Source organism: Indicator indicator, chromosome 7 (genome assembly GCF_027791375.1).
Source record: "Indicator indicator isolate 239-I01 chromosome 7, UM_Iind_1.1, whole genome shotgun sequence".
Taxonomy (NCBI): domain Eukaryota; kingdom Metazoa; phylum Chordata; class Aves; order Piciformes; family Indicatoridae; genus Indicator; species Indicator indicator.
Window position 1 is genome coordinate 7,073,281 of NC_072016.1, and position 25,024 is coordinate 7,098,304.

The 25,024-nt window shown below is 36.7% G+C and overlaps 1 protein-coding gene across 2 annotated transcripts in view; it reads right to left on the reverse strand.

The window, feature by feature from the left end:
- VTI1A (vesicle transport through interaction with t-SNAREs 1A) overlaps positions 1–25,024 on the reverse strand; it is a 219,939-nt gene that overhangs the window by 157,519 nt on the left and 37,396 nt on the right. Inside the window, exons 4-5 of one of the 2 annotated variants that reach the window (XM_054382098.1) lie at positions 8,717–8,794; positions 2,182–2,202 (exon numbers count right to left, since the gene is read on the reverse strand). In XM_054382098.1, the coding sequence (XP_054238073.1) occupies positions 2,182–2,202; positions 8,717–8,794 (99 nt within the window). The remainder of the gene's footprint in view (positions 1–2,181; positions 2,203–8,716; positions 8,795–25,024) is intronic. The other variant, XM_054382097.1, reaches the window with a different exon arrangement.

Here is a 25,024-nt window from a genome sequence, read left to right on the forward strand (position 1 = left end):
CTGGATTCAAACTGAGATCTCAGGAGCAAAAAAGACAAGAGCGACACAGCCTCCGTGGAAGCCTGTGTACGGCAAGTGTGCTAGAATAGAGCCCTGTAATGAAAGGAAGCACAGGTTTTATTAACAAACAGTAAGGCAAAGCACAATTTCTTTTTAAGATCAGTTCATACCTCCTTAGGAGAACTATAATTGGGGATGCCTTGATGTTTCACTGTGTGACAAGTTAAGAATTACGCCTGAGTCATTGTACTAGCCTTCATTTAAACTTTAATGTGCATTTTGCATCGGGTATAAAAACACCATTGCAGTTACAACCTATCCAACACACAGTGTGTACCAAAGTGCAGAGAACAGGATGCTTACAGTTGGTTTTAAAATTATTTCCTCTTTGCCTGTACAATTTTTATCAAGAAAAAACAATAAATCCTTTTATTTAGTTTTATTTGCTGCTGCTCTCACAACATGCAGAGAGAGGAAAAAGTAACTTCCAAGGTCAGCAAGGAAAAGAAAAAAAGAAAATTACCAGAAGCAATGTCAAAATTTGTAGGTGGCTAACAAAGAGGATTTCTAAGCTCCAAATGGTATGACTGAGTTCAGAAGAGCTCCTAAGTTGGAGCCCTTTGCAATAGCATCCTGAATTTCCTTCTTTTCCCTCACAGCTATTTAAATAAGAAGAGCAGTTAAGTAGTAGCTTTGCTCTTTACATCTGATACAAATTTTCAGAGTAAATTTGCAAATGAGGATTTTTTATGTTTAGAAAACTATTATCTATATTTGCAAGCAAAAAATAATCCTATCCTACATAGGAGCAGACGTGCAGGTGTCGTTAAAAGGATGACAGATGAAGCTTCTGCAAAATCTCAGTTATCAGGCTATACAAACCCTTGCAACAATATTGTCATCTGTTTAAATACTGGGACTTCTGGGGAGGGGAGCTCAGCAGTGGTGGGAGGGCTTTCATGTGGTTACATGTTTATTTTGTTTAATTTTTTTTGTTAACTATTTTAGTCTGTAGATTTATCATATTAATATCAGTTCCAGAAGAAGAGGGGAAAAAAATAAAGCATTTGGGGAAGTACTGAAAGAATCTTAATATCACAAATACCTTCCTGGTTTTCAGAATTCATTGTCCTTAATCTGGTTACTTCACAATTCTTTGTCATCCTCAGTTCTAAAACTTACAAATCCTTTCCTGCAGAGCTCAGTATTCATTACTGATATGTCTGGGCACACATTTCAAAAAGGAGATACCAGACAAATATGTGATGTTAAAATATTCCTGCTTCTAAACATATTTATTCAAATACTTCAGTGGTTCAAACTCTTCATACGAAACACTTCAGAAATCTGACCTGTAAGTAATCTGGACTTTATTGAGACTTTCTTTTTGGCAGCTATCAGGAAATAATAATAATAATAAAAAGCAGTTCATATACCTGCTTTCCTACAGCAGTAAGTAACAGAGGAGATTAATTGTAGAAAAAAAAAATATACTGAAACATTTGAGGAGCTGACCATTAAAACAGGTTTCTCTCTCTAAATATTTATGAGTCATTTTATAACTGGAAGAAAGGTATTCTGGAATACTGATCTCTAGTGTTACACCTACAGATCTACAGCACTCACAAATAAATAATAAATATTGATATGTGTGCGTTAGGTCTACCTGTACTGTATTTTCAGTTGGTACACAATATCCAGCATACACTTGAATACCTCACACCAAACTCAAACCACTGTGAATCTGTGTGATTTTTACAGTGTTTCAGCACAGGATTTTACAAAGCAATGCTTTCGCTTTCAATACCAGTATAAATGTATTTACCCTATCAAAGATTTTGTGATGCAGACATGATTGTTACTGTGCCTGATTTGATCATGATATTCTAGCAGAGATCAAATAACAGGGCTGGGGTTTTCTTTCCCTTCTTTTTCTAGTGCCTTTTAAAAAAATTCCACTATCAAAGAATGTTAATTTCTAAGGTTTGATCTAGAGATTCCTATGTAAGTACACAATTATTAGGGAAAAAGAGGCACAACAGTGAATATTTTAAAGCAATGTAATCAATATTTTTGCTTTGTGTAGATTTCCCTGTAACAATGAACAAAAAGATCTACTTCAGATTTAGAAACTCAGCTTTAAAGGGAAAGCTAGACAACAAAAAGCAAGAAAGTACTCACCTCTTCACGTAATTTTATCAACTGCAACATGAACGCACAAAAAAGATAAAAAGGAAAGAAATGGCAGGAAAGAAAGATCAGTTGTGTGACAGGATACAGAATTAACATTGACAATTTATCTGTTTACATGTTTAGCATTTAAAAATCACAGACAAACACATTAAAAGAACCTAAACATAGACTACATGCAGAGTTTTTTGAACGAATAAAGATCACTTTCTCACACTGTCACATTAAACAAAGAGAATAGTGTGAAATTCTCTTTTAAACCACATCTAAGACACCATCATGAAATAAAGGGGAATGACTTCATAGAAGTCTATATTATAAAGAAAAAAACAAGTTTACTATTCCTCTCTTCGAAGATTGTACAGCTGAAGTGGTTTTGTATATACAAGTTTTCAGAATGTTTTCTGTATATTTTAATCATGACAGCTGATTTCTTATTTTACTACCAGATCTAACTTATTAATAGATGACTGCATCTTTACAGCATGTAACCAGTATCTCAATTTTTATACAGCTGAGTTCTACTGTAACTATCTTATCTAATTTTATTATTGAATCTCAGAGGATTTTTTCCAGTTGAAAGAAAGACAGAAAGACAGAAAGAAAGAATGAAAGAAAGAAAGAGAGAAAGAAAAAGAAAGAGAGAAAGAGAGAGAAAGGAAAGCAGCAGCTTAATTAAATGGCTCAGAATTATGATTTATTGTATAGCTTATTTAAAAACAGACACGGAATGAGGAACACCATGAGAAATACTTCCCTTAGAAAAGACCCATTTCAGGTTCTTAATCCTAGACCGTTATACAGTGTGTATATATATATCTATATACACACACAGTGTGTGTGTGTGTGCATACTTATATAGTATATACAATTAAAATTTATCAATTTCTGCTCGTAAATCAAGACAGTCTAACACTACTTAAATAATATTTCTCTGGCAGGTTTACTGCAAAACTAAATCAAACCCCAGTCTGATTATCAAGATATGCTGTAATACGCTCTCCCCTCAGAGAGACTGCTAAGTTATTTGTACTGGAATAAAAATGTATAATTACTCACAACAAATGTCTGCACAAGAGTGGCTCTTTATCAAAAAATTACAGTTCTCTCTCCGATTCCAGTTGAATTCGAAATTACAACAGCTACATCATTATCTCAGTTTATGCTGATACTTCACCCACAGTTTCATAACACTAATTTTCAACACATGTGTAAGCTGGGAAATGTTTACAACTCCTAAATTCTCGCCAGCACGAAGGAAACAAAAGAAGCTCCATTATTCTCTATTGTTTCATATGGCTCGCCTAAGACTGAACATACGCCTCACACCGTTACCAAAACAGGCAAGGAGGCTCTAAGGAGATGTAATTAGGAGGGCTACTACCACACAGACTTAAACTGAAATGCCTCTTCAGTATGTAGCTAAAGGAACTTTGCTAGAACTGGTGTAAAGAAAACTGCATTGTCCGCCGAACCGGCGCTTAAATTCAAGAGCTTGGCCTATCATAAATTGGTCTCTTTCTCCAGATCTTCCCCCCCTTTTTTCCCCAAAAAGGCAAACATTAAGGCTCTTTAGAAAGAGACGATCTGGGAGTTGATCACATAGCTATCTTTTCTTTCTGAGGCCACCATTCTTCAGTTGACTATGATACTTAAAGGGCCAAAGTTTAAAACTACTCTCCCGCACTAGCGCCCGTTTGGGCATGCCACCCTGCTAAAATCAATGAGAGTTTTAAAATGCTGCACATTTGTTTTTTCAATAGGTCCCAAACAAAAATGTTCTATCTTGTTTGTGCTGCATGGCTGAATTTAAGCTCTGCATGGGATTTGCAGCTAAGCTAAGAAATGAGAGGGGGCTTCTTTTTTTTTTTTCCCCACCCCCCTCTCTAACATTGGCTGAAAGATATTCATTCAAATGAACAAAAGATGTATTTTTTTCCCCCCATTTAACAATGCTCTTGATGAAAATATGTTACCCTTACTTTTCCGTTTCCACACATTATTTTTTTGATGCTCCCTGCTCAACTGCAAACAGCACCAAGCTGTCTGCAGCCACCATTTTAGGTGTTGATAATCAGCAGAGGTTGCGAAACCAAGATTTTATTTATGTATTTATTTATTTATTTATTCACTTATATATTTCACAATATGGAATTCAATACAAGACATAACCCGTTCCTTTGTAGGCTAAACCCAACCAAATAAATAAATAAATTATATAACAAATCTGGTTTACGCTGGTTTGAACCAGTGGAATCTCTTGTGGCTAAGCCTTCTGCTGTGACTAAAATCAAAACTGAGCCGCAGAGAGAGAGAGGGAGAGAGAGGGAATGAGATGGGGGGGTGTGTGTGTGGTGTGTGTGTCTGTGTGAGGCACACACCACGTGACAGAGAAAACTACTGAATTTTTTTTTTAAGGAGAAAAAAAAAAAAAAGCTGATAACGCTACCGCCGTCTCTGTCCGCATATAGATAACGAATAAATGCTGAACTCTATTAAACGCCCTTTACACATTATCGTGGGTCGAACACACAATTTTCTGAACTTATGATGACAGTCTATTTATTTTGCTATAAACCCTCGGCATGTAACGAACAGATTTGTGTCTGGTAATGATCTGCTCTGCCAGGGCTATATGAAATGATACCGACCTTCTTTAGATCTTGGGGAATTAAATTGACCAACTTCACCCCCTGGTCTGTAGCTGAAGTTTGACACACTTTATGCACAGCAAGGCAAAAAAAAAAAAAAAATCTAATATTATCACAACTTTGTAGTCAGAAATTAAGTAGCCACAAAATATTTGTTCGCCACAAATCACATGTACGATGTATGTGTATAGGGACACGCGGTTTAACCTAGTGCGGGTGCATTTAAACTTATTAATGAACACAGCTGTGAAAGAGAAAGGAAAACTACCACATTTCAAGAAAGTTCTTAATACTGTACCTGATATTAGTTTGGTTGAGAAGGATTTCTGAATAACCTAACGTATACTTTCTGAAAAAAAAACCTGAATTGCCACAAAAAACAGTTTTAAGATTGTTAAAGTGAAGCCACGACTTTAAGTAGTGTATCGTTGACTGAAAAACTCAAAACCTTCAAGGGATTTTCTAAATGTTGATGGCTAGAATGGCTAATAAGACTTGAAAGCAACAGAGATGTTCAAGACCTCTCCTGGAGCATAAATAACAACCTAATGCACTCAGTAGATTTTGGGGTTGCAAGCAGGAGGTTGTTGATGCAAGAAGGGACATCCCCCACTTCTCAACCTTTGCATGTGCCTTACCTGATTACATTAATACGATGCAAATTAAGAAGAAATTAAGGTGTATTAAGCAATGCTTTTACTAAACTCTAGTGCATTAAGAGCACTTTATCACTATCTCATTAAACCAGGATGCATTTACTTCCAAAGACACTTTGAATAGCAGAATTAGATAATTCTTACAGCCTCTTACAAGAAGTTTCTACATGTTTTGTCTAGTAAAATTAGTGAAATCTTGGTATAAGCATTAGAAGGCAACTTATAATGTCATTTAAATTGTCATCTACATGTAATGACCGCTACTTATGGGAGACATTTTTGCAAAGGAAGAAGACACAACATAAATCTTCATTTGCTAATTCTTCAATCTGTTCGTTGTACTTTGATCTTTCTTCTTGGGAGAACAAGTCCATGGCTCTATTCATTACTGCTTATAACTCGGCTGTGGTTTGCCATAATTGTACCTTTGAAACGCAACTAATTCAACCAGAAGTTGAATAAAGAAAAGATCCAAATTGTTTATTTTTGCAATAGAGCTTCATTTATTTCTAGATACTTACTATGGTCATACCAAGCCAGTATACATTAGGTTTCTTTTGTCTTCTCACTCCACCACAAACATTATGCAAATGCTTATCATGATGACAAAGACCATACCTAAGCCATGCAGCTCATATCTCATTTCCCTTGTGCAACACCTCAGTCGAACCAAATAATCAGCATTTCTACTGGCAGACTTTACCAATATTTGTGGATTAGTACAGGAGCAATTCAGAACTGACAATTATTTTCAACAACTCCTTTGCCAAAAGAGGAATCCTTCCTCTTCCCTCTCACAGTCTGGTGACTGAAATGAGGAGAATAAACCATTATTTTTCAATTTAGCTAATTTAACCTAACCCAAATCGATTGAGAAATCCAAGAAGATTAGGGTGAGGGTAAGTCCACTACCTGTAATTATTTCTATCAGACAGAATGAAAGCAAGTATTTGAAACATCTTCAAATATCTTATATGGCTACAAGTTATATGTGAGCATCATTTTGTCATCTAGTCCAAGTATTCTATTGATATAATCACTTACAGGGGTGAAACTGAATTAAATCTGTCTTATATATACGTTGATACAATGTGTTCAGTGTAAGGTATGCACCCAAATCTTACACTTGATTTTGATAGCTGTACATTCTGAGTAGCTCAACATCAGACTGAAGTTTCTGCACTAAGTGCTTGTACCTATAACTGCATGCATATTAAGTACAAAAAAAAAAAGATATTTCATAACCAAAAGGATTATGAGAGTGAACATGGGAACAACACAATTCATAAAAAAAACCAAAGCACACTAGCATTCACATATTCAAAAGAAGTCAGGTGGCTCCTGTATGGTGGTATTTCATAACATTTTTCAAGGAATAAAACAAAGAAATTCAAAACTTTCAAATGTAGAGGGGTAACAATTTCAAGCTGGTTTATAGAAAAGGATTTTGATTAGCTAAAAGACTAAGTGAAACTCCTTTACCAGCAAAAATTTTCTTCCACTGAAGAAGTGGTCATTTGGAAGGGAAAAAAAAGACAAATGGTTGAAAGTATCCTTGGGTTCCTTGAGATGAGACCATGTTTCTTCCATCAAGTTTAGAGAAAAAAAAAAAGATCATAACTTGCAAAAAGTGCACATGAACCAGTTATTTAACAATTCCTTAAAAAGTGAAAATATTTTATCTCATCCCTGCACATAAGATATTCTGTTATAAGTAAAGCTTCTTATCACAATTGCCCTTTTATGTCTGAATTCACACAAATTTTTCTTGAAATGTAAAAATAGCAGCACCTTAAAAGAAAAAAAAAAAGAGAAACCTAACATTTTCACAGGACTGAGTTTACCATCATGACATTCAGACTGTGAAACTCTTTTCCCTAAAATCATCATTTCCATGTATTTATTTAGGGCTAAAAAAAAAAATCTTTTATTTTATTCCAGTTCTGGAATCTTCCCTTGCTATGATCTATAATATGACGATTAAGATCTTTTAACTTTTCACACAGATACTAGAGCTGCTATACACTACAGTCTTATGTCTAAAGGTAAATTGTATCCTGTGTATAATTTCATTAATGCATGTATTAGTGTACTACAGATTTTAAAACTTACACAGTGTATTTAAAATATTGTATAAGCTTAATGCTTAAGGATTCTGTGGTTTAAAATTAAGTGTATTGGGATAAATATCCAAGTCTTTCTTTCTTCATTCTATCCTTAGTGTATCTGACCTCATAGAGAGAGTAGAAGACACCAAAAACTTGGGAATATGTTCTGATCCACTTCCTTATTTAATATTGCACTTATCAAGTAAACACTTAAACAATTTTCACTGTCGCTATCAAAATAATTAAAATTCTGGTCAGAACAGAAAAATGTGATTTTTAAGAAAACTTTTGACTGACTTCGAACTCAGAATGCACAACTTCGATTACAGCTGATGTGATTTTCAACAGAGAAAGGAAACATTCTGCTTAGAGCCTGTCAAGCAAGTTTCAGCACCAAAAGAAATATTAACAGGTGGGTCAAAGTCCCATGATTATATTGTTGCTTTTCTAATTTTCAGTAGTCTAGCAGGATCCTCACTATAGTGTCCAGAACAACAATAGGGGTATGAGATTTTTTAAAAAGCCTCAGGATTATCAAGCTTTCTCTCATTTAAAGAGATGGATTGCACTCTGCATTCTAGTACAACACACATCATGAAAGCTTGCTCTTATTAGTACAACTTGTGGATTTGGTACAAGGAGAGAAAATATGTTTAGGGAAGGAATCACACAAGGAAACTGAGTGGGGTACTGCCTAATTCTGAGAGCGCACTTTCATTTGTTTTGCCTGCCAGTGTTGATTTAATTATACTGCATTATTATCAAAGCTGCATTATGTACTTTTTTTATTCCTTTTACATGTGTTTGAGGTGAAGACCTTGGCTTTGTCGGCAAACAGCGCGTTTCAAGTTATTTCTTAAGTACTAAATAATAAAAGAGAAGAAAAGATTTTTTTTTGAGATAGCAGACAGTGATCACAAGTTAAAGGGTTAAATGTAAGATCTCCAAGAAACATTTTGAAGTTGATTAAGACCCCAGCTTTGCATTAAACAGTATCACTTCCACATGAGTTGTTGCTAATGCTGTTAAGGAGCAGCTTGAGAAGCCCAGTGTGCCAGTGACCTCCTTCACCCTCCAGCCACCCACTAGGGCTTCTTGATTAGCATCCTACCTGGTTCTCTGAGGAATTCCCGTCATCCCCTAGGAGCTCATTCCGCACCTCATCACTGTAGGCGATTCGTGACCTTTTCTGTAAAACAAAAAGAAAAAAGGGTTAGGAAGTAAAGCTCCGAAGCCATTGGTATCAAGGCTGATCATCTTAAACCTCGAGAGCCCCCTAATGGATACCTATTTGATAAAAAAGAAATTTTATATTTATATATATATATATATATATATATATATATATATATAAATCTGCAAGTAAAAGTTATTAAAAAGTTCTTCGGCTGCTGCACTTTGACAAACACGCATGGCAAAACCTCAGCATTTCTAAGACAGCCACGTCCTTAACATTTTAGCAATGAAAGAAGCTTCAGTGAAGCTCAAGATATGCAGTGTGTGATCCCAGTTCTGATAATCCAGTAACTGGGAGAGGCAATGTACACTAATAGCAAAAGCACTGAAGAAATGCAGAAATGCATTGTTCTGAAGACCGCTTGCTAGATGGATGCAGAACTCAGCATAATCGAGCACTGACACCATTAAACAGGAAAGGAAAACTGAGCTTTTCCCATTAAAAAAAAAAAAAAAACCACAACAAACAAAACCAAACCTGAACAAAACAATTTGACAAAACTGGTTGAACTTTAAGATGTAGAAAATTAGTATGTGTTTTCCATGCTGATGAGGCTTTTAAGCCCTCTTGGAAAAGGACCAGAAATTGGAGGCGGGGGGTGGGGGGAGGCAGAAAAAAAGGAGAGAAAACAGTAGAAGGAAACACTGGCTTACAGCAGTTCATGGAAACACCACAAAAGAGATTCATTAGATTGTTATGATAGTTGTTATTTACAGTTTATGAGCATTAGATTTGATCATGAACTGGTATCATATTGATTACAAATTAGATCAAGTGCCGAGCAATGGAAAACAAATGCCTGAAGATTATCAAGGTATCACGGTGTTCAATGGAACAATGGAGAAGTCCATAAAGAAAGCATCAGCCCATCCTTCAGCTTCTCTGTTGGCAAAATAATAGGCCCTTAGTCAGTTAATATCCCTACATTCACCATTAAAAGTGAAAAAGGATTTTTAACATCTAAAATATTTTTATATTTGAGTGTAGTTATGATCAGTTTTACACTTCATCAGAGAAAGAAACTCAAGAGTAGCAAGATCTAAGCTGCAGGGTCTTCCATTGAAGAGAGCTTCCCTCACACTCTGCTGTGTTAGTCACTGCTAGTATGAACTCAGCAAAAACAAATCCCTCCTCAAACCTTCTCTAACTGGACAATCATGGCAAAAAAGCATGCTTGCAAAATGTGCACAGGGAACCACCCACTAGAAATTATAATGAGCACAGGGAAATTCATTACCTTTGTGCAAAGTATGGAAGTGGGTCACCCCCTATGCTAGGAACCTAGCACTGCAGTAAGCCTTGTACTGGTTGTTTCAGAGCAACACATTTTAGCTTTTTACCCTGTGTAGTTCACTCTTTTATTACCACCATCATCATTACAATGCTTACCAATTTGTGATTCAGTTGCCAGTGTTCAGATCATAGATCTAGATGATATACTAAAGCTACAGATGTACATAGCCAGGACAAAGCATACCATGGGCCTAGGACAAGAGCTGAATTGTGCCAAATCTTTTGGAGATCTCAGCTGTCACAGTTTCGTACTAACCAAGCTAAAGTAGTCTACAGCATTAAAGGAAATGAGAACCTTTAAACAGGCTGTGGTATCAGAGCTGCCTGTTTAAATTATTCATTTCATCACTATGGGGGACTAAAACACTCCACAGTATGCAAGAATATCATATGGAGCTAGGTTTTGTTTCTCTCTTTTTTCACCAAAAAGCCAACAAATTGGCATAGATTGCTCAATTACATTATTTTCCTATTTTTATTTGATACACATCAAACAAGGAAGGAAATTACAAATATATACCAATAAATATCTAATCTTTTCTGATTAAGATCTTCCCATTTGAGATCTAGTAGTTCAGTCTCTCCCAATTTCGTGAAATGACTCAGCCCCATTGATTCTGTTAGTGTTGAATGCATTTATCATTATTAGACTGAGATGAGGAGCATGATGCTTCATGAGCTTGTTCTCTAGTGAGCAAGTTGCCTAATTATATACAGAGACTGAGATGGTCCTTGGGTACGCATCATTTATTTGAAAGATTTAACTGGATGATATTCTCATTCATAAGTGCCTGCATGGAAGAAGGGAAAAAGAATATTCTTCGCAGAAAAGAAATACATCGTAATAGCAATACAATTTTTAGAATCCCTTTATAATCCTTTATATCATCAGTACTGAACTTAATAAATATGTTTGTATCATTGTTGCTTTCATTGCAATAATCTTTCATGATCTGAAAATCAGTAATTATATTAGAAGAAATAACCCTTTGACTACAATTAGCTATAACTGTTTGCCATAATCAATAAATAATTTGGTACTACTTTTGATCACAGTTTCCCCTCCCAAATGAATCAATAATATAAAAGGAAAGGCCTTTGAACTAAAGTGTCCGTTTGTTCTTCCAGGATTTGTCCAAAATATCAATATTTTGAATTACTATTCTTATTTTTATTAAAGCAATATTGGCTAACACTTTTAAATCTGGCTATCGAAATTAGTTCAGTTCATTCAAACTCAGTAATGAAATAATTTTTAGACTGTTATTATTTTTTTTTAGTTCATCACTATCAGCTGTTTATAAATACATACTTTAGCCAAATGCAAGAATGATAGTTTGAGCTGGAAATGTCACACACACTGCTACAGTTTGAAGGAACCCAATTCATAATGCATTTTATAAATAGTTAATGACTTCTATACATAAGCTAACCAGGCAAATCAAGAAATTGTCAACATTTTTAGTCTTAGTTGTCAGTTACCACTGTCTACTGGTACTTTATATGTATGTTTCTAGAAAAGACAGAAGCTTTACAGAGTTTGCAATCCAAGGCATTTCTGGGCAGCTCAATACAGGTTTAAGAGGTCCTGTGCGCAGTTTTTTGCCTGTAAAGGTCTGTCAAATGCAGAAGTTTTCCTTGTATTTTATATCTTCTTGTAAATACATAGACACAAACTGAGCACAGGAGTGTTTCTAACTCAGTGCATGTGTCTGCCTTCGAATGTAGCAGGCACATGAACACACAGTGACACAAAAGGGTTAAGCCATTTCCTACACCAACTTCGAGACAAGGAAAGTTTCAGGGGCTGTTTTAAACGTACTATAGTATCCAGACCTTCTGACAAGGAAGAATTTCTGATTCCAGGCAGATCTCTCTTGGTTTATGAACAGGATTTTTGCATACTGATTGGGTGATTTCCTTAAAGCCCTGTTCAAACAGATACACTTGCTCAGTTCTGTCTGGCAATTTGGCTTTAAACAATCTGTCTACTTGACCCAAGCCTTAACATTTCCCAGTAGAACTGCATGTGTTCATGGGCAAGACCAGCTAAATTAGAATTGAAATGAATTAACTCAGCTTAAACTAATTAAGATCTGTGATCTGTAGTACCACCCCTCTGTATGATTCTACATGTGAAGTAGGGTACATGTAAGCAGACTGTAAGAATTCTGCTATACCACTAATCTGAGCATACAAATGAAGTTTGTCTATTACTAAAGCATACGAGAAGTTAATTTCCATGGCCTACACATGGCAAAGCAATTGCTTAAATTGCCTCACCTGGGAATTTAATACAATGTTATCATCAGACCAGCCACACTGTAAATAGATTTATAATGCTTTCCATGTGCTAGGCTAGGTTGCGTATGAATTAAGTAATGATCTGGTATTACAATACAATCAGCTAGTTTCCACACCTGGCAGACAGGATATTTTGCTAAATTACTACCTATACAGATACATCACAACATAAAAACAGAAAAGGCAATGGGAAGAGAAACAATCTACACAGTGTATGACTGATTTTTACATGGTAACCAAGTATGGTGTAGATAGAAGGAGGTATCGAAAATAATCTTTTTCCCAACATCTGCACAACAGAACACATACTTATTCATTTCTATTCAATTTTGGCCTAATTTTCTGCATTCTATACTTTAATTACCATCCGCATGCTGAAACGTTCCCATTAGTGAAGGCCAGAACTAGCCAATGCCCCCTCACTCCAATGCACCTTTGACAATCAACCAAGTAATTGATAGAAAGCACGGCACATTTTCATACCTGAACTAAAGAATAGCCTTCCCCGCCTCCTAAATGCTAAGTACTCCACTGAACAAATAAGAAAACTTAGGTGCATTTCAGACAAAAGGCCCAGCCTCTCCATTTTTCTGTCTCAATGTTTTAAGAACAGATTTTTTGGCCAAGTATGCATAAACAAACAAAAAGGCTTATTTATCCACAAACATCTGTTTTCATACAAAATTCATTAGGATTTCCTAGTATATGAAAATGGTCTGAAAAAAAAATCTTCCAGGCATCTGTTTCAGAGTTTGGCCCTACTCTAGTTGTAAATAAATACTTGAGATTAGTATAACCAGAAAGAATTTGAATGAATAAATTAGATTTTCTTTTGTGTTCTTTGAAACTACTCAGCTTGGTCAATGCTCTTGCTAAAAGCAAGGTGGAAAAAAGTGACCTGATCCTCAAACAGACTGCTAAATACTGAAGAATCAACACTTTTATGTCTGCCATTCAGAACAGATACTTAAGGTGATTTTTTTTTTTGGCTGAGCAGAAATGGAAAAGACAGTGAATTGGAAGAAAATTAAGTGACCCTACTTAACAATTTTAAAGCTTGTATTTAAACAGAAACAGAAAACCTTTCCTCCAGGAAACAAAATTACTGAAATTGCTTAAAAAAATGTGTTCAAACTTCAGTTCTCAAAACTTCTACATTTTAATGTAAAAGTCATTGAGCAACAATAGAATAAGTACTTCAGATTGCGGTTTCAAAGGGGTTTTCCTGTTCTTAAGAAGCTTTGTTTTTATTGAGTGTGTGTAAGAAGCAGGAAAATGATTACATAGGGCTAATATACAACCTAATGCAACGCTAGACTTCTGAACATGTCCTTATGAAAATAAAGCTGATACATTTCTGTCTAAAAGGAAATAAAAGCTACCCCACAATATCCTGTGGAATTCCTGATTGAAGGAATCAATTCAACAATACATGTTGATTGGCAAAAGTCAATGTTTAAAGCCACTCCTGCTCTTGCCTATGATCCCTGCATGCACACACAAAAGAAAAAGGCTGCAGACAACTGTGAAAGAAAAATGCACAACTTAAAACCTGTATTCTGCCATCAGATGTCATCAGTTTCCTATCACAGCAGAAAGAAATGAAACTTCAAGTGCTAATGTGAAATTAATGAAGAGATACTATCACCCATTTTAAGCAGAAGTCACAGGTCCATAAATCTTTTCAATAATCATCATCAAACACACTTTTTGTTTCATTATGGGGTGAGGGCAGCGACTAAGGTCAGGCAAACCCTCATGAGGATACAAGACACTGTATTATGTGGGTCATGAAAAATAACAGCTTCTGCCCACTAAACTACTTCCATCTCAACCTGATGACCAACATGGCTGATGTTTAAATAACCTGAATGAAGTGATTCATTAGATAATCTTTCTCTTACTCTGGAGTTTACCCTGTGAGGAGGAGAACCTCTGAATTAAATTCATGTTGCCAATACGTGCCCCCATGGAAGAGATGTTACAAAATTCTGTGATATAAATTAATTGCTTTGGATTGATATTTTAATTGTTTCTTTCTTTGGAGCTTCGCTTCAGTTTTGTTCAAGTGAAAAATGGGCTAACATTTTAATTTAATCTTCGTCCTAATATTGAGACCGGAGCATCTTTCTTCTTATGCATGAGTGCTCATTCACTTGCTATTTAAATAAAAGTATTATGTAAGCAGTAACTATCAAGGTTTATTAAGTGTGAAGACCTTAGTTGTCCCTTAAGCATCCTGAACTGCTACTCCTCAGAAATTGGCAGCATATACTAGAATGAGAATCATTCCATCCCTGCTCTGTTCCTTAAGATTTCCCCTTGTTATCTGTTAATGGCCACTCTAAGAGGCTGTACAAGTTCTGGACTAATTGAAGGTTTGCCTCATATGGCAATCTTTATGCAGTCTTACAGAGAGTGAGGCTTTCCTTATGGTTCACACTACATTGCCTTGTGCCTTGACAGTGAAAACCTAGGCAGCTCTAAACAACATCAGCAGAAATGTATAAGCATTGTTGGTGACAACAGAGGAACAGGGATGAAACAGAAATACTCAGTGAAATTTTTGAGTTTGGACATCAAATATTTACTAAGAAATGAGCTCCTGCCAGTATCAGTGTTTCTCATTACTCCTTTTGTTGTATGTTGGTCCACTTAGAGGCAGAATTTCTGACTATGCTAGATGTGAGGGGGGGGAAATAACAAGTGAGCTGAAGCCTGCCTGTCAGAAAGACACTTTATATCACAGATATTTTGTAAATACATTATTTTGTATAACTATGCTGCCTTGCTGTTGCATTGTGTTGCAGAGCTTAAGACTTAAGTTCTGAAGAAACAAACCAAGTAGGACAGTGGTTGGCATGGCTGTTTGTGGTACAGCTATATGGATTATAATAATAATTTTTCATCCAGTCTATGTACCTTTAAGAAAAGAGTATTGTTAATAAGTATTTTTGCTGAATGGGAAGCACTGAGGAACTCAAAAGCCGAGGCAGGGTAAAAGGAGGAGGACTTTAGTTACATAAATTATAGGTAGTGGATTAGTTACTGACTTTAATCTCGGGTAGTGTTAAAATCATCAGCTTGTGATAAAACCAGAAAATGCCATGTCTGAGCATTGGGCTAGTATTTTATCATATTAGCTATTGATTTAACACAGCATGAAGCAACTGGTTCTGTCCCAGTAGTGCCTGGTGGGGAGCAGTGAAGGTACAGACTTACTCCTTCAATAGCCTACAAACTTCAAGGCCTAATTGCGACCACTAACCACTAAAATTACTGAACTCTGACAAATTTTCTCTTTTTGTAGACAAGTCACTGTGGCTGTGTGTGAGTATCCATGATCCAGAAGGAAAGAAAGGAATCCCAGCTAGACCATGTCAGGGCAAAAATAATAAATTCAAGCAGCACAAACAGTAAGATCCACAAATCAGCTTTGATTGGGCTGTGTTATATATGCAAAGCAGTTTTCTTTTTCCTTTCTATTAATCAATAGTTTGAACTAATGTACTTATGGTCAAAAATACTTGAACTGAAATACAGAGAATGAGCACCATGTGGTCATGTTTGCATGCAAGCCACCTTAATTATACTGCTTTTCTATTTAATTATTCTTTGCATCAAACCTTGTTTTGTTTTGTATTTAATGGTGAAGCCAGAAATTATCGTCTGCTACTCTTAAACTTGAATAGTTTTTCATATTTATTATCATTCATACTTTTAGGGCTTAGTTGAAGTTTTCTTTTTCTTTGTATTAGTTTCAAAAATTAAAAGCCATGTATTGGTATACAGGTGGAAAGATGGCTCTGAGACAGTGAAATATATACACTCAGGGAAAAAAGGACAGTGCCCAAAAATAGGTTTTCATGCACTAAAAAGTATTTTTGGAAAGGCCTGCTTAAGTTTCTTTGGTTTAAAATAGATCCTATCAGAGTGGCACAGATGTAGGTGGGACAATTCAGCTGCCTTGGAAACATCTCATTTATCTGCCTTGCCCTCATTCCAGGTGCCCAAAATGAGATCTGTCTTTATGGGTTCCTTTTGTTTTTCACTCTGGAGCTGACAATGGACAAAATGTATAATTTATTAATAGAGCTCGGTATCAAAATTGTACTTTTAACTGGAAAGCCCAAAAGCTGCCATCCTTCCTAGGCTTTACCTATCTATTGATAGAAGTCCAGGGAGTGGGAGAACTGACACAGGTGGTGGTAGCATTCAAGAATGGGTTTCAGCCCAACTACAGATTTGCATTACAGATGCTGGTCTTCCACAGCATCCAGCCAGCAAGTGCAAGTACAAGCTGATAAGGACAATTAAGTGAAAAATGGGGGGAAGGAAGTAACACTTGGATGCTTCTTTCTGGGAAAGCAAGGAGCTGGTGAAAAGTACCAGCAGATGTCTTGTTTCTTTTTAGTGACAGGAGCTAGATGGAAATTTCAGCTGAAACCAAGGTATTTTAACAAACATGTCACGTTTTGTTTTGTCTATCATCTTTTACCACAAGCTGATGAGTGTGAGTTAATTAGTTAAAAAACCTTAAGTTTCCTTAAGATTATTTTTCTCCCTGCTTCGCTCTCTTTGGAGCACTCTCTTAAATTTAAAAGTTGATCCCCACAATACAAAATTCTCTCTTTGAGAGGAAATCGTTCCCTATTTTCTTGCTTCATGTCTGTTGGCCCAACTACTGGAGTTTATCTTCCACCTCAGAGATTTAGCAAACATTTATGCTCATTACAAACCTACTACAGAGCATGAAGTCTTTGGATCACAAGACAGGCTGAAACACATCGCCTTAATGTGTAGTTGTTCCTTGTCCTCTAAATAACATTTGTTGGATAAATGATTGAATAAAGTTGTGTGGCTGTAGACATTATCAGAAATAAAAGGAACAAAAGGAAGCTTTTAGTGAGAGACAAAAAAATAATGAAACGAACCATTATGAGTTAAACAGTTATTACAAGATGAGTTGAGATGACCAATGGAGATTTCATAAAAGAAACGTGAGCTGGAAAAAGGCATTAGGAGCTCTCTACTCAACCATTATCCTTAACAATCCTCCCAAAAAGTTAATTTTGCAGAGAAACTTGAAGCTCTTAACACGTACGCTCATTTTCTGCACATGCCAGCTCTAAGAGCAAAGATCTGCTGCAGTTAAACCACACTGAAAATAAGTTTATTTTTGTAGCTCAGTTGTGCTGATCTTTAAATTGATGTTATTCATATCTAGCAGAGACTTCTTCACAAGAACAGCAGCCTGAACAACATTAGTGTCTGACTTCCAATGTCTGACATGACTTTTTAAAATTTGGTTTAGGAGTGAGAGTCTTCTAGGATTTGATCTAGAGACTGAACTGTCCTAAGTGATTATATTGACATCTTTAAATATTTCCAAACATGAATTAAGGATCAATTTAACTGACAACAACTCTGGATTCATTTTGGCTGGTCCTATTCTTTGCATCCAGTTTTTTGCTGATGCCACAATCCAGACATGTGGCATCTAAGTCCAACTGTGAACCTATGCTATAAACAACAGAATTTATCCCACTTATATATATCTGCTACATCCAAATAAATAGTAAAGTTGTGGATTAGTTTGAACTTGCACCACGTGTGTTCGTACAGCTGAGCTATCTTTATTTTTAAACTGTTATTCTAGTTGGAGAGAGAGGTTGTTCCCCCTCTCCCACCTTTCTCTTCTCTTTTCTTCCAACATTGCTGAGTGAAATAGATGTGGTAAACAAGGGTCTGCAAGTTACAAAATCTTTGTCAGCAAATTCAGCAAATAGATGCCAATGTTTGCTGTACATATCAAGGCAAAGGGCAGTAACACCCACCCCTTCTAATTTAGCAAGCTAGATTATCAGACTGCTCTTTGAACATGCACAGAGTGGTTACAAGGAAGCACTAGGCTTTTCTGGAAGGTGAATCTGAGAAGGAATGAATTCAAGTGATCCCATGCACAATCCTGGAGGAATTTCCACTGACTGAATAGGCAAATTGGTTAACTTTGCCAGCTAAGTAGATGTGTAAAGACAGGTTGAGTAATGAAATATGATAGCTTCATAATGGGCATTGAAGAGAATCAATAGAATGGAGTTGTATGAAATACTGAAACTAGAGTACTGAAAAGCATGTTCCAGGAACAGAGGAGCAGGCACAGGTAGCAGTAGATAGAACAGCTGCAAGGTGGCAGTGCAAAAGGCAGATGTCACTCAGCTGGCCTAGAGAGAGCTTACAGCTGCATTTGTGGGAATACACAAAAACGATTAAGGGAGTGGAACCTCTTCCTTACAAAGACAGACTGAGGTTCTTTGGCTTGGAGAAGAGGAGACTGAGGGGTGACCTCATCAGTGTTTATAAAGATATAAAGGGTGAGTGCCAAGAGGATGGAATCAGGCTCTGCTCAGTGATGCCCAATGACAGGACAAGGGGCAACAGGTAGAAGTTGAGGCATAGGAAGTTCCAGGGAAACACGAGGAAAATTTTTTCACTGTAAGGGTGACAGAACACTGGAACAGGCTGCCCAGGGGGTTGTGGAGTCTCCCTCTCTGGAGATACTCAAGACCTGCCTGGATGTGTTTCTGCGTGACCTGCTCTAGGTGATCCTGCTCTGGCAGGGGGGTTGGACTGGATAAGCTTTCAAGGTCCCTTCCAGCCCCTAACATTCTGTGATTCAGTCACCCTTCATGTATCAACTGATGCAAGGCATATTTTTTGGCATCATGGAACATGAGTAAAAGGGTAGATAAACTGCTGAGCAGAAGAGCCCAAAGCTGAAAGCATCTTGGAGAAACTGAATACTGATGAAAGAATACTTTCATCAGGGACAAAGATTTGGTAATTGGGTGTGATACTTGAAACAAGCAGGAAGATGAGTAGTTACAATTAAAAAAATTAAAATTGGCATAAACACTAGGCTGAAGCGAATTTTCAAGTGTCCTTTACAAAATAGAAGGCGGAAGAGGTTTCAGACTGTTGAAAAAAATCTTTTCCAGGTTATCAGGCTTAAAAGGCAGAGCTCAGGTAAATATAAGCTGTTTTTCTAAAAGCAAATGTCTTTTTCACAATAGAAATCATCCCGTTACTTGTTAAATTCACAGAAACCATGAGTTACAATGCTCTCACAGGTCACCTGCTTTCTTCTCTACTTACAGCATGTGCAATTTGTGATCATACAGGTCACCTGCTCTCCCAATCTCTTAATAAAATATGGCATATATTCAAATTGCTTAGACTAGAAAAATAGAAGTTATACTCTATAGTCATATTCCATCTCTGCTTAGCTCCTTTGAAGTGCAAGAAAGGCCCAGTACCATTTGACCAAACATCTGTCCCTCCACCCCACCAGCTGTTCTTTTATGGCACAGTTTAGAAACTTCTGGTATAACAAAGCTGCTAGCATCAAATACAGATGATCTGATAGAAAGAAAAACAAAGTTTGATAGCATATGGCAAACAAAATATTTCTAACTCCAATTCACGAACCTGACATACAAAACCAACACAGAAAGTAATGAACAGAAGGGAATACAAAACATTCAAGTGTGCAACACGTCTGTATTTTTGATTCTTAAGCATTCAAAGATAGATACAAATTTAGGTAATAATCTCAGGTTAAAATTTCAACCTAAAAATGAACTTCACCAAAGATACAGAGAGTGCCAGCAACCTTTCTACTGAACTCTCAGGTGACGTAGCCACCATTCTTTCCCTTTCAGGTTCATTCATCAGTCTTTTGCCTTACACTTTTCACAGCTTGTACCTTCTTGCTCCACTTTGACACATGCTGTCTCCACCATACTTAGCTCTTTTTATCACAAAGTGTGATGAAACTTCATATTTTCTTCCTTTTCCCACCACTCATTTTGCCATTCTCTACTCGTTCCTCCTCTACTCAGATATTTGGATCCTCTCCTAACCTCCCTCTCTCAAGTCCCACACAGGATCACAGCCCCCAAAAAAACCCCAAGAGCAGTCATCTTGAAGAGCCCATGCTGCCATTTGTCTGTTGTCATTGTCCACTGTTACTATGAGCAGCTTTATAGTTCTACAGGACAATGGCAACCACTATTACAGGATCACAGCAGTTTCAAAGACTTCTGAAGCAGGCACCCCAAGGAAAAAGTTTAGGTGGTTTTGAGTGGCAGCTTGCACTTTTTTCCCCCTAAACCAAGATGCATAGACCTGATAATACATGACCCAAAATATTACAAGAATTGCTGACTCTGACCACAAATAAGCATTTACTGGCAGCAGGGTGATAAAAATCTACCAACATAGCTTTGTTTTAAAAATTCATTGAACATCAGTTTGCGTGTTGGAACTATTTCGTTACAAACTTTCTGCGAAAGAGATGAAGAAAGTTCAATAAGAGGTAAGAAAGAATTCCACAGGTGAAAAGTATTTCAGTCTGAAAGATCATGAAAAGAAGAAAATTTGGTTTCAGCTGATACTGAACACACTCCATGATGATTTATGCTTTTACTTATTTACTTAGATTTTGCAAGGCATAAAAAATTCATGATCAGAGCATATGAGAGATGAGAATATGAGATACGAGAATACGAGATCTCTCACACCCCCTAGATCTCTCATATCTCAGATATGAGAGAAATAAGCAAGAATTAGAGTTTTTCAGGAGATACGTACATGTAAATGGACAAGGAATTTATTAGTACATTTGTGTGTTTAAAAAAAATCTTTATAAAGCAACAGAGATTTCATACTTCAAGATATCCTGAGAATTTCCAAGTACCAATGCATATACAAGTTGCCTACAAAGATGCCTGTGAAGTAACAGATTTTAACAAGCAAGACATCATCAGGACTAAATTCCTGGTTTGGACGGCTGTTAACCTGGGCAAAACTTGTGCTGCAGTAAACCAAAAGAGTGATACCTGAGCATTAACTCCAAAATGTAAGAGATTCCACTGTTAAGCAGCAAAAGAGGGGTGCGTAATTGCATACCTCTGACTTGGGTAATACTTGCATTTGGGGACGAAAAGCAATTTTTGTACCTGAACAACTAGCTTAGCAAAAAGTGTTTGCAAGGCCACTAGGATTTCTAGTTTGGACTTCAGATTATTGACCTAAACACCTCATCAAAAAGGGACAATTTCAGTATCTTAATTTACCCTGGAAGAATCTTTGCAAGAGATCATTAGAAACCAGTACTGCTTTCCTAAGCAATATTCCTACAGATGGCCACTAAGACTAAAACATTCGATTGTATCACCCTGGAGAGCACAGTTAAGACTTAGTGGCTATTATGGATGAACTTTCAGATTTATAATAATCTCTATTTGGTTCTAAACAGATTTAACCTTATAAGAGCAGAAATTGCCAGAAAGCCAAAAACTAGATCCACTGAATAATTTATTTAGGCACTATCTGCTAAAGGGGGACAAGCATTCTAAGAATCTTCTAATCACTGCAGTTTCATACAGGAACATCCCTGGTGTCAGCTTTCCATTGTTCTCAGGGTTTAGATAGTCCCCAGTTACTAAGAAGAAACTACCAGTCCACAATCTCAAAGAGAATGGTGTGCATACATATTTCTCCTTTGCCTGTTTCATTTATAGACCTGAGAAATAAGGATTGCTTCTGTTATCTGCACAAACAAGCTCTGCTAAAATCTTGGCATTCAGTCAACTTTTATCTTGGGGACCCCAAACTGCACTGTTAGGCAACACAAAGCACCGATCTCGACTGAACTGTCATACAAATAGATTTTTGTCAGACGTACAATTTGTATTGGGGAGCACGCCAAAACCCCCAAAAGTCAGCAATTTAAAACAACAAACCATCCCCTGTGTTGACAGGAATAAATTACTATGTGCTAAATGAATAAGAATTATTGCAGATCACAGCGTCTCCATAGGTACACTATACAAAAGGTGAAAAAGTACTCCTCAAATTAATTCTTTCTAGCAACTCCATGCTCTGAAGCAAAGATGAGAGGTTGAGTACAGATAAAATGCAACACCAACTAATACAAATAAGTTTATAAAAGCACATACAGAGGTACAATCAAAGAGGAATTAATTATTCAACAAGTGGTAATACCAAGACAAGAGTTGAGCAAAGACTCCTTTGAGTTCAAAACTAAACTTCTGAGATTGGTCAAATGGTGCAGCAGTACATTGTGCTTCTAACAACTCCAAGATCTGGTTTCCAGGCAATGACCTTACAGAGGCTGAGTGCACTGCCAGGGTGATGCATGCATCTTTCGGGGCAAAGAGCGAAGTAGGTGCAAAAACACAGCATGTTTTGTTAGCCCACCCTAGAAACAAACCTGATTCTGTTCTTCCACAAACCACACAGAAGGTCTAGCACAATCATTTCAAAGAACTCTTCTGATCACTCTGTAATTACTCCTTTTTGAGTGACTTCATTTCATAACATACTATTCATGAAAAGACCTTCAAAACACTTTCCCTCTGAAACTTGGCAGTACGCTACACAGACCTTAGCATTTGAACTAGGAGTTATTTTCCTATTATGGATTATGGTACTTTAAAAAAACCCACGAAGTTTCATATGCAAGCTAATTGGAATGAAATTTGTCTAAATTCTTTCTCTTTCTTTTCTTCCTGCTGCTTTGGGGACTTTTTTCTTCAACTCACTTGAAAAACTCAAGTGTGTTCACTTACAATCCATCTCCCTCCCTGACAAATAAAAGAAGCTGCAATCTTGTCTTTATGACTCTGTGATTTCCTACCTTAGAAATTATTATGATGCCAAAAAAGCAACATGAAATAATCATGTAAAATTGAGCACTAGTAGAAAGTTCTGAAAACCTAGCACCCTGATTGAGAAACACCAAGCCATCAAAAAATACACTGATGGTAAGAGGGCACAAAATCAAGCAGAGTAAAGAAGTATTATCTACTTGAAGGTCATCCCTTGGCAATATTTTTTTAAAGCCTTTTCAATGCACTCTTAACAAACAAGTAATACTTGAAAAGAAAATCAGCAAGCAGCCATATTTTTGATTTAACTTCTATTGGGCCATGCCATTATCTATGTTATGTACATAGTGATTTCAAAGCTATAGGGTCAGAACCTACTATGAACCACCTCCCTCCCCTCATTTTATGACACTACAGAGAAACCTTAAACACAGAATTACTCTCTTACATCCAAATTTGTAAATGCACTGGACATTGAAAAGGCAAATTGTTCAAGAAAATGTGTTCCACAATAATCTTGAACTCTGTATCTGATATCTCCCCATTGCTTCATTAGCAAGGAGATGTCTGATTTCTATGTTGCAATGTTTTTAACATTATCTTCGTAAGAAAAGAAAAAAAGTCCCACACAGCCCCTAAGCTATTTCAAGGAGTTAAAATCCTCAGAAGTAATAAGAATATATACTCTGACCCCTGCATGCTTGCAAACAGGAAGAATTTCCCCAAATCAGCTATTTTATGTTAACATACACGTCTCCTTTGCATACTGGCTCTGTGTGCTTCTTACCCCATATTTAATCAAAAACATCATCAAAGCAAAGCAAAGAACTGTAAATCTCTATCAGTTTGATTCCATCTGCTGAATGCAGTTGAGGATGTCTTCAATGAAGTTCTTCGCTGCCTCTTCCCCTAAGTGCTTCCCAGATAATACTTGAAATCCACTCGTCTTCATTCAGCATCTGTCAGTGGTTGTATCTCAATTTCATAGATGCCACATCACCTGGTTGACTCTCAAAAGATAGGTCTCTGGTGAGGCTGGTCCTTCTGCAAAAGCATGTGGTACTGTCTTTTATTAGCTCAAATGATAGGAAGCCTGATCAATAGTGTGCCCTTTTCAAAGAGTTCTCTTCTCACAATGCACCTTGGTTATGGAGTTTTTTTCACCACTTCCACTGCATTTTGGGGTTGGACTTGATGATCTTCGAAGGTCCCTTCCAACCCCTAACATGTTATGATCCTATGATTTGTAGTAAGTGTAAATGTAACACAGTCTTCTCCACTGCTCCATTCTTTCCCTCTGCTCTCCAAATCCTAGATACACTTTGAGAAATTAGCATGATGGCCAGCAGACAGGTGTAATGCCAGCCCTTGTTCCTGCTTGTATTAGAGAGTCAGATCTCTTCATGACTACATCAGAGAACAAGTCTAGAATAAAAGGAACTACGTATTTAAAGAGCTAAATGAAAAATAAGATACATAATAGAGGCAATATACTTGTCAGATACACATTTATGGCCAGTCCTGCCTAGCAAATGGAATGTGAAAAAAACCCAATCCAAAGTAATGTAATTTTAAATGACAATATCATTGCTCCCTCTGATATTAAAGCGCAAAAATTTTTCACCCTGTTACAAAATTGCTTTAAAATCACTCTGGTGATGATTAGTTGCAATCAATACCTGCCTGATTTGCAATGAAAACATGAATTTATAAAAACCAACTAGTATGTCTTTAGGCTAACAGCTATGGAAGAACATAGAAGCTGTATTAATAGAAATTATTCAATGTACAGAAGCACACGGCTACCTGCCTTCCTGTGGTCATTGCCTTTTTCTCATATACTGGGAAAAAAACACCATTCTGCCAGGATCTGCCAAGTTTTAATACCTTC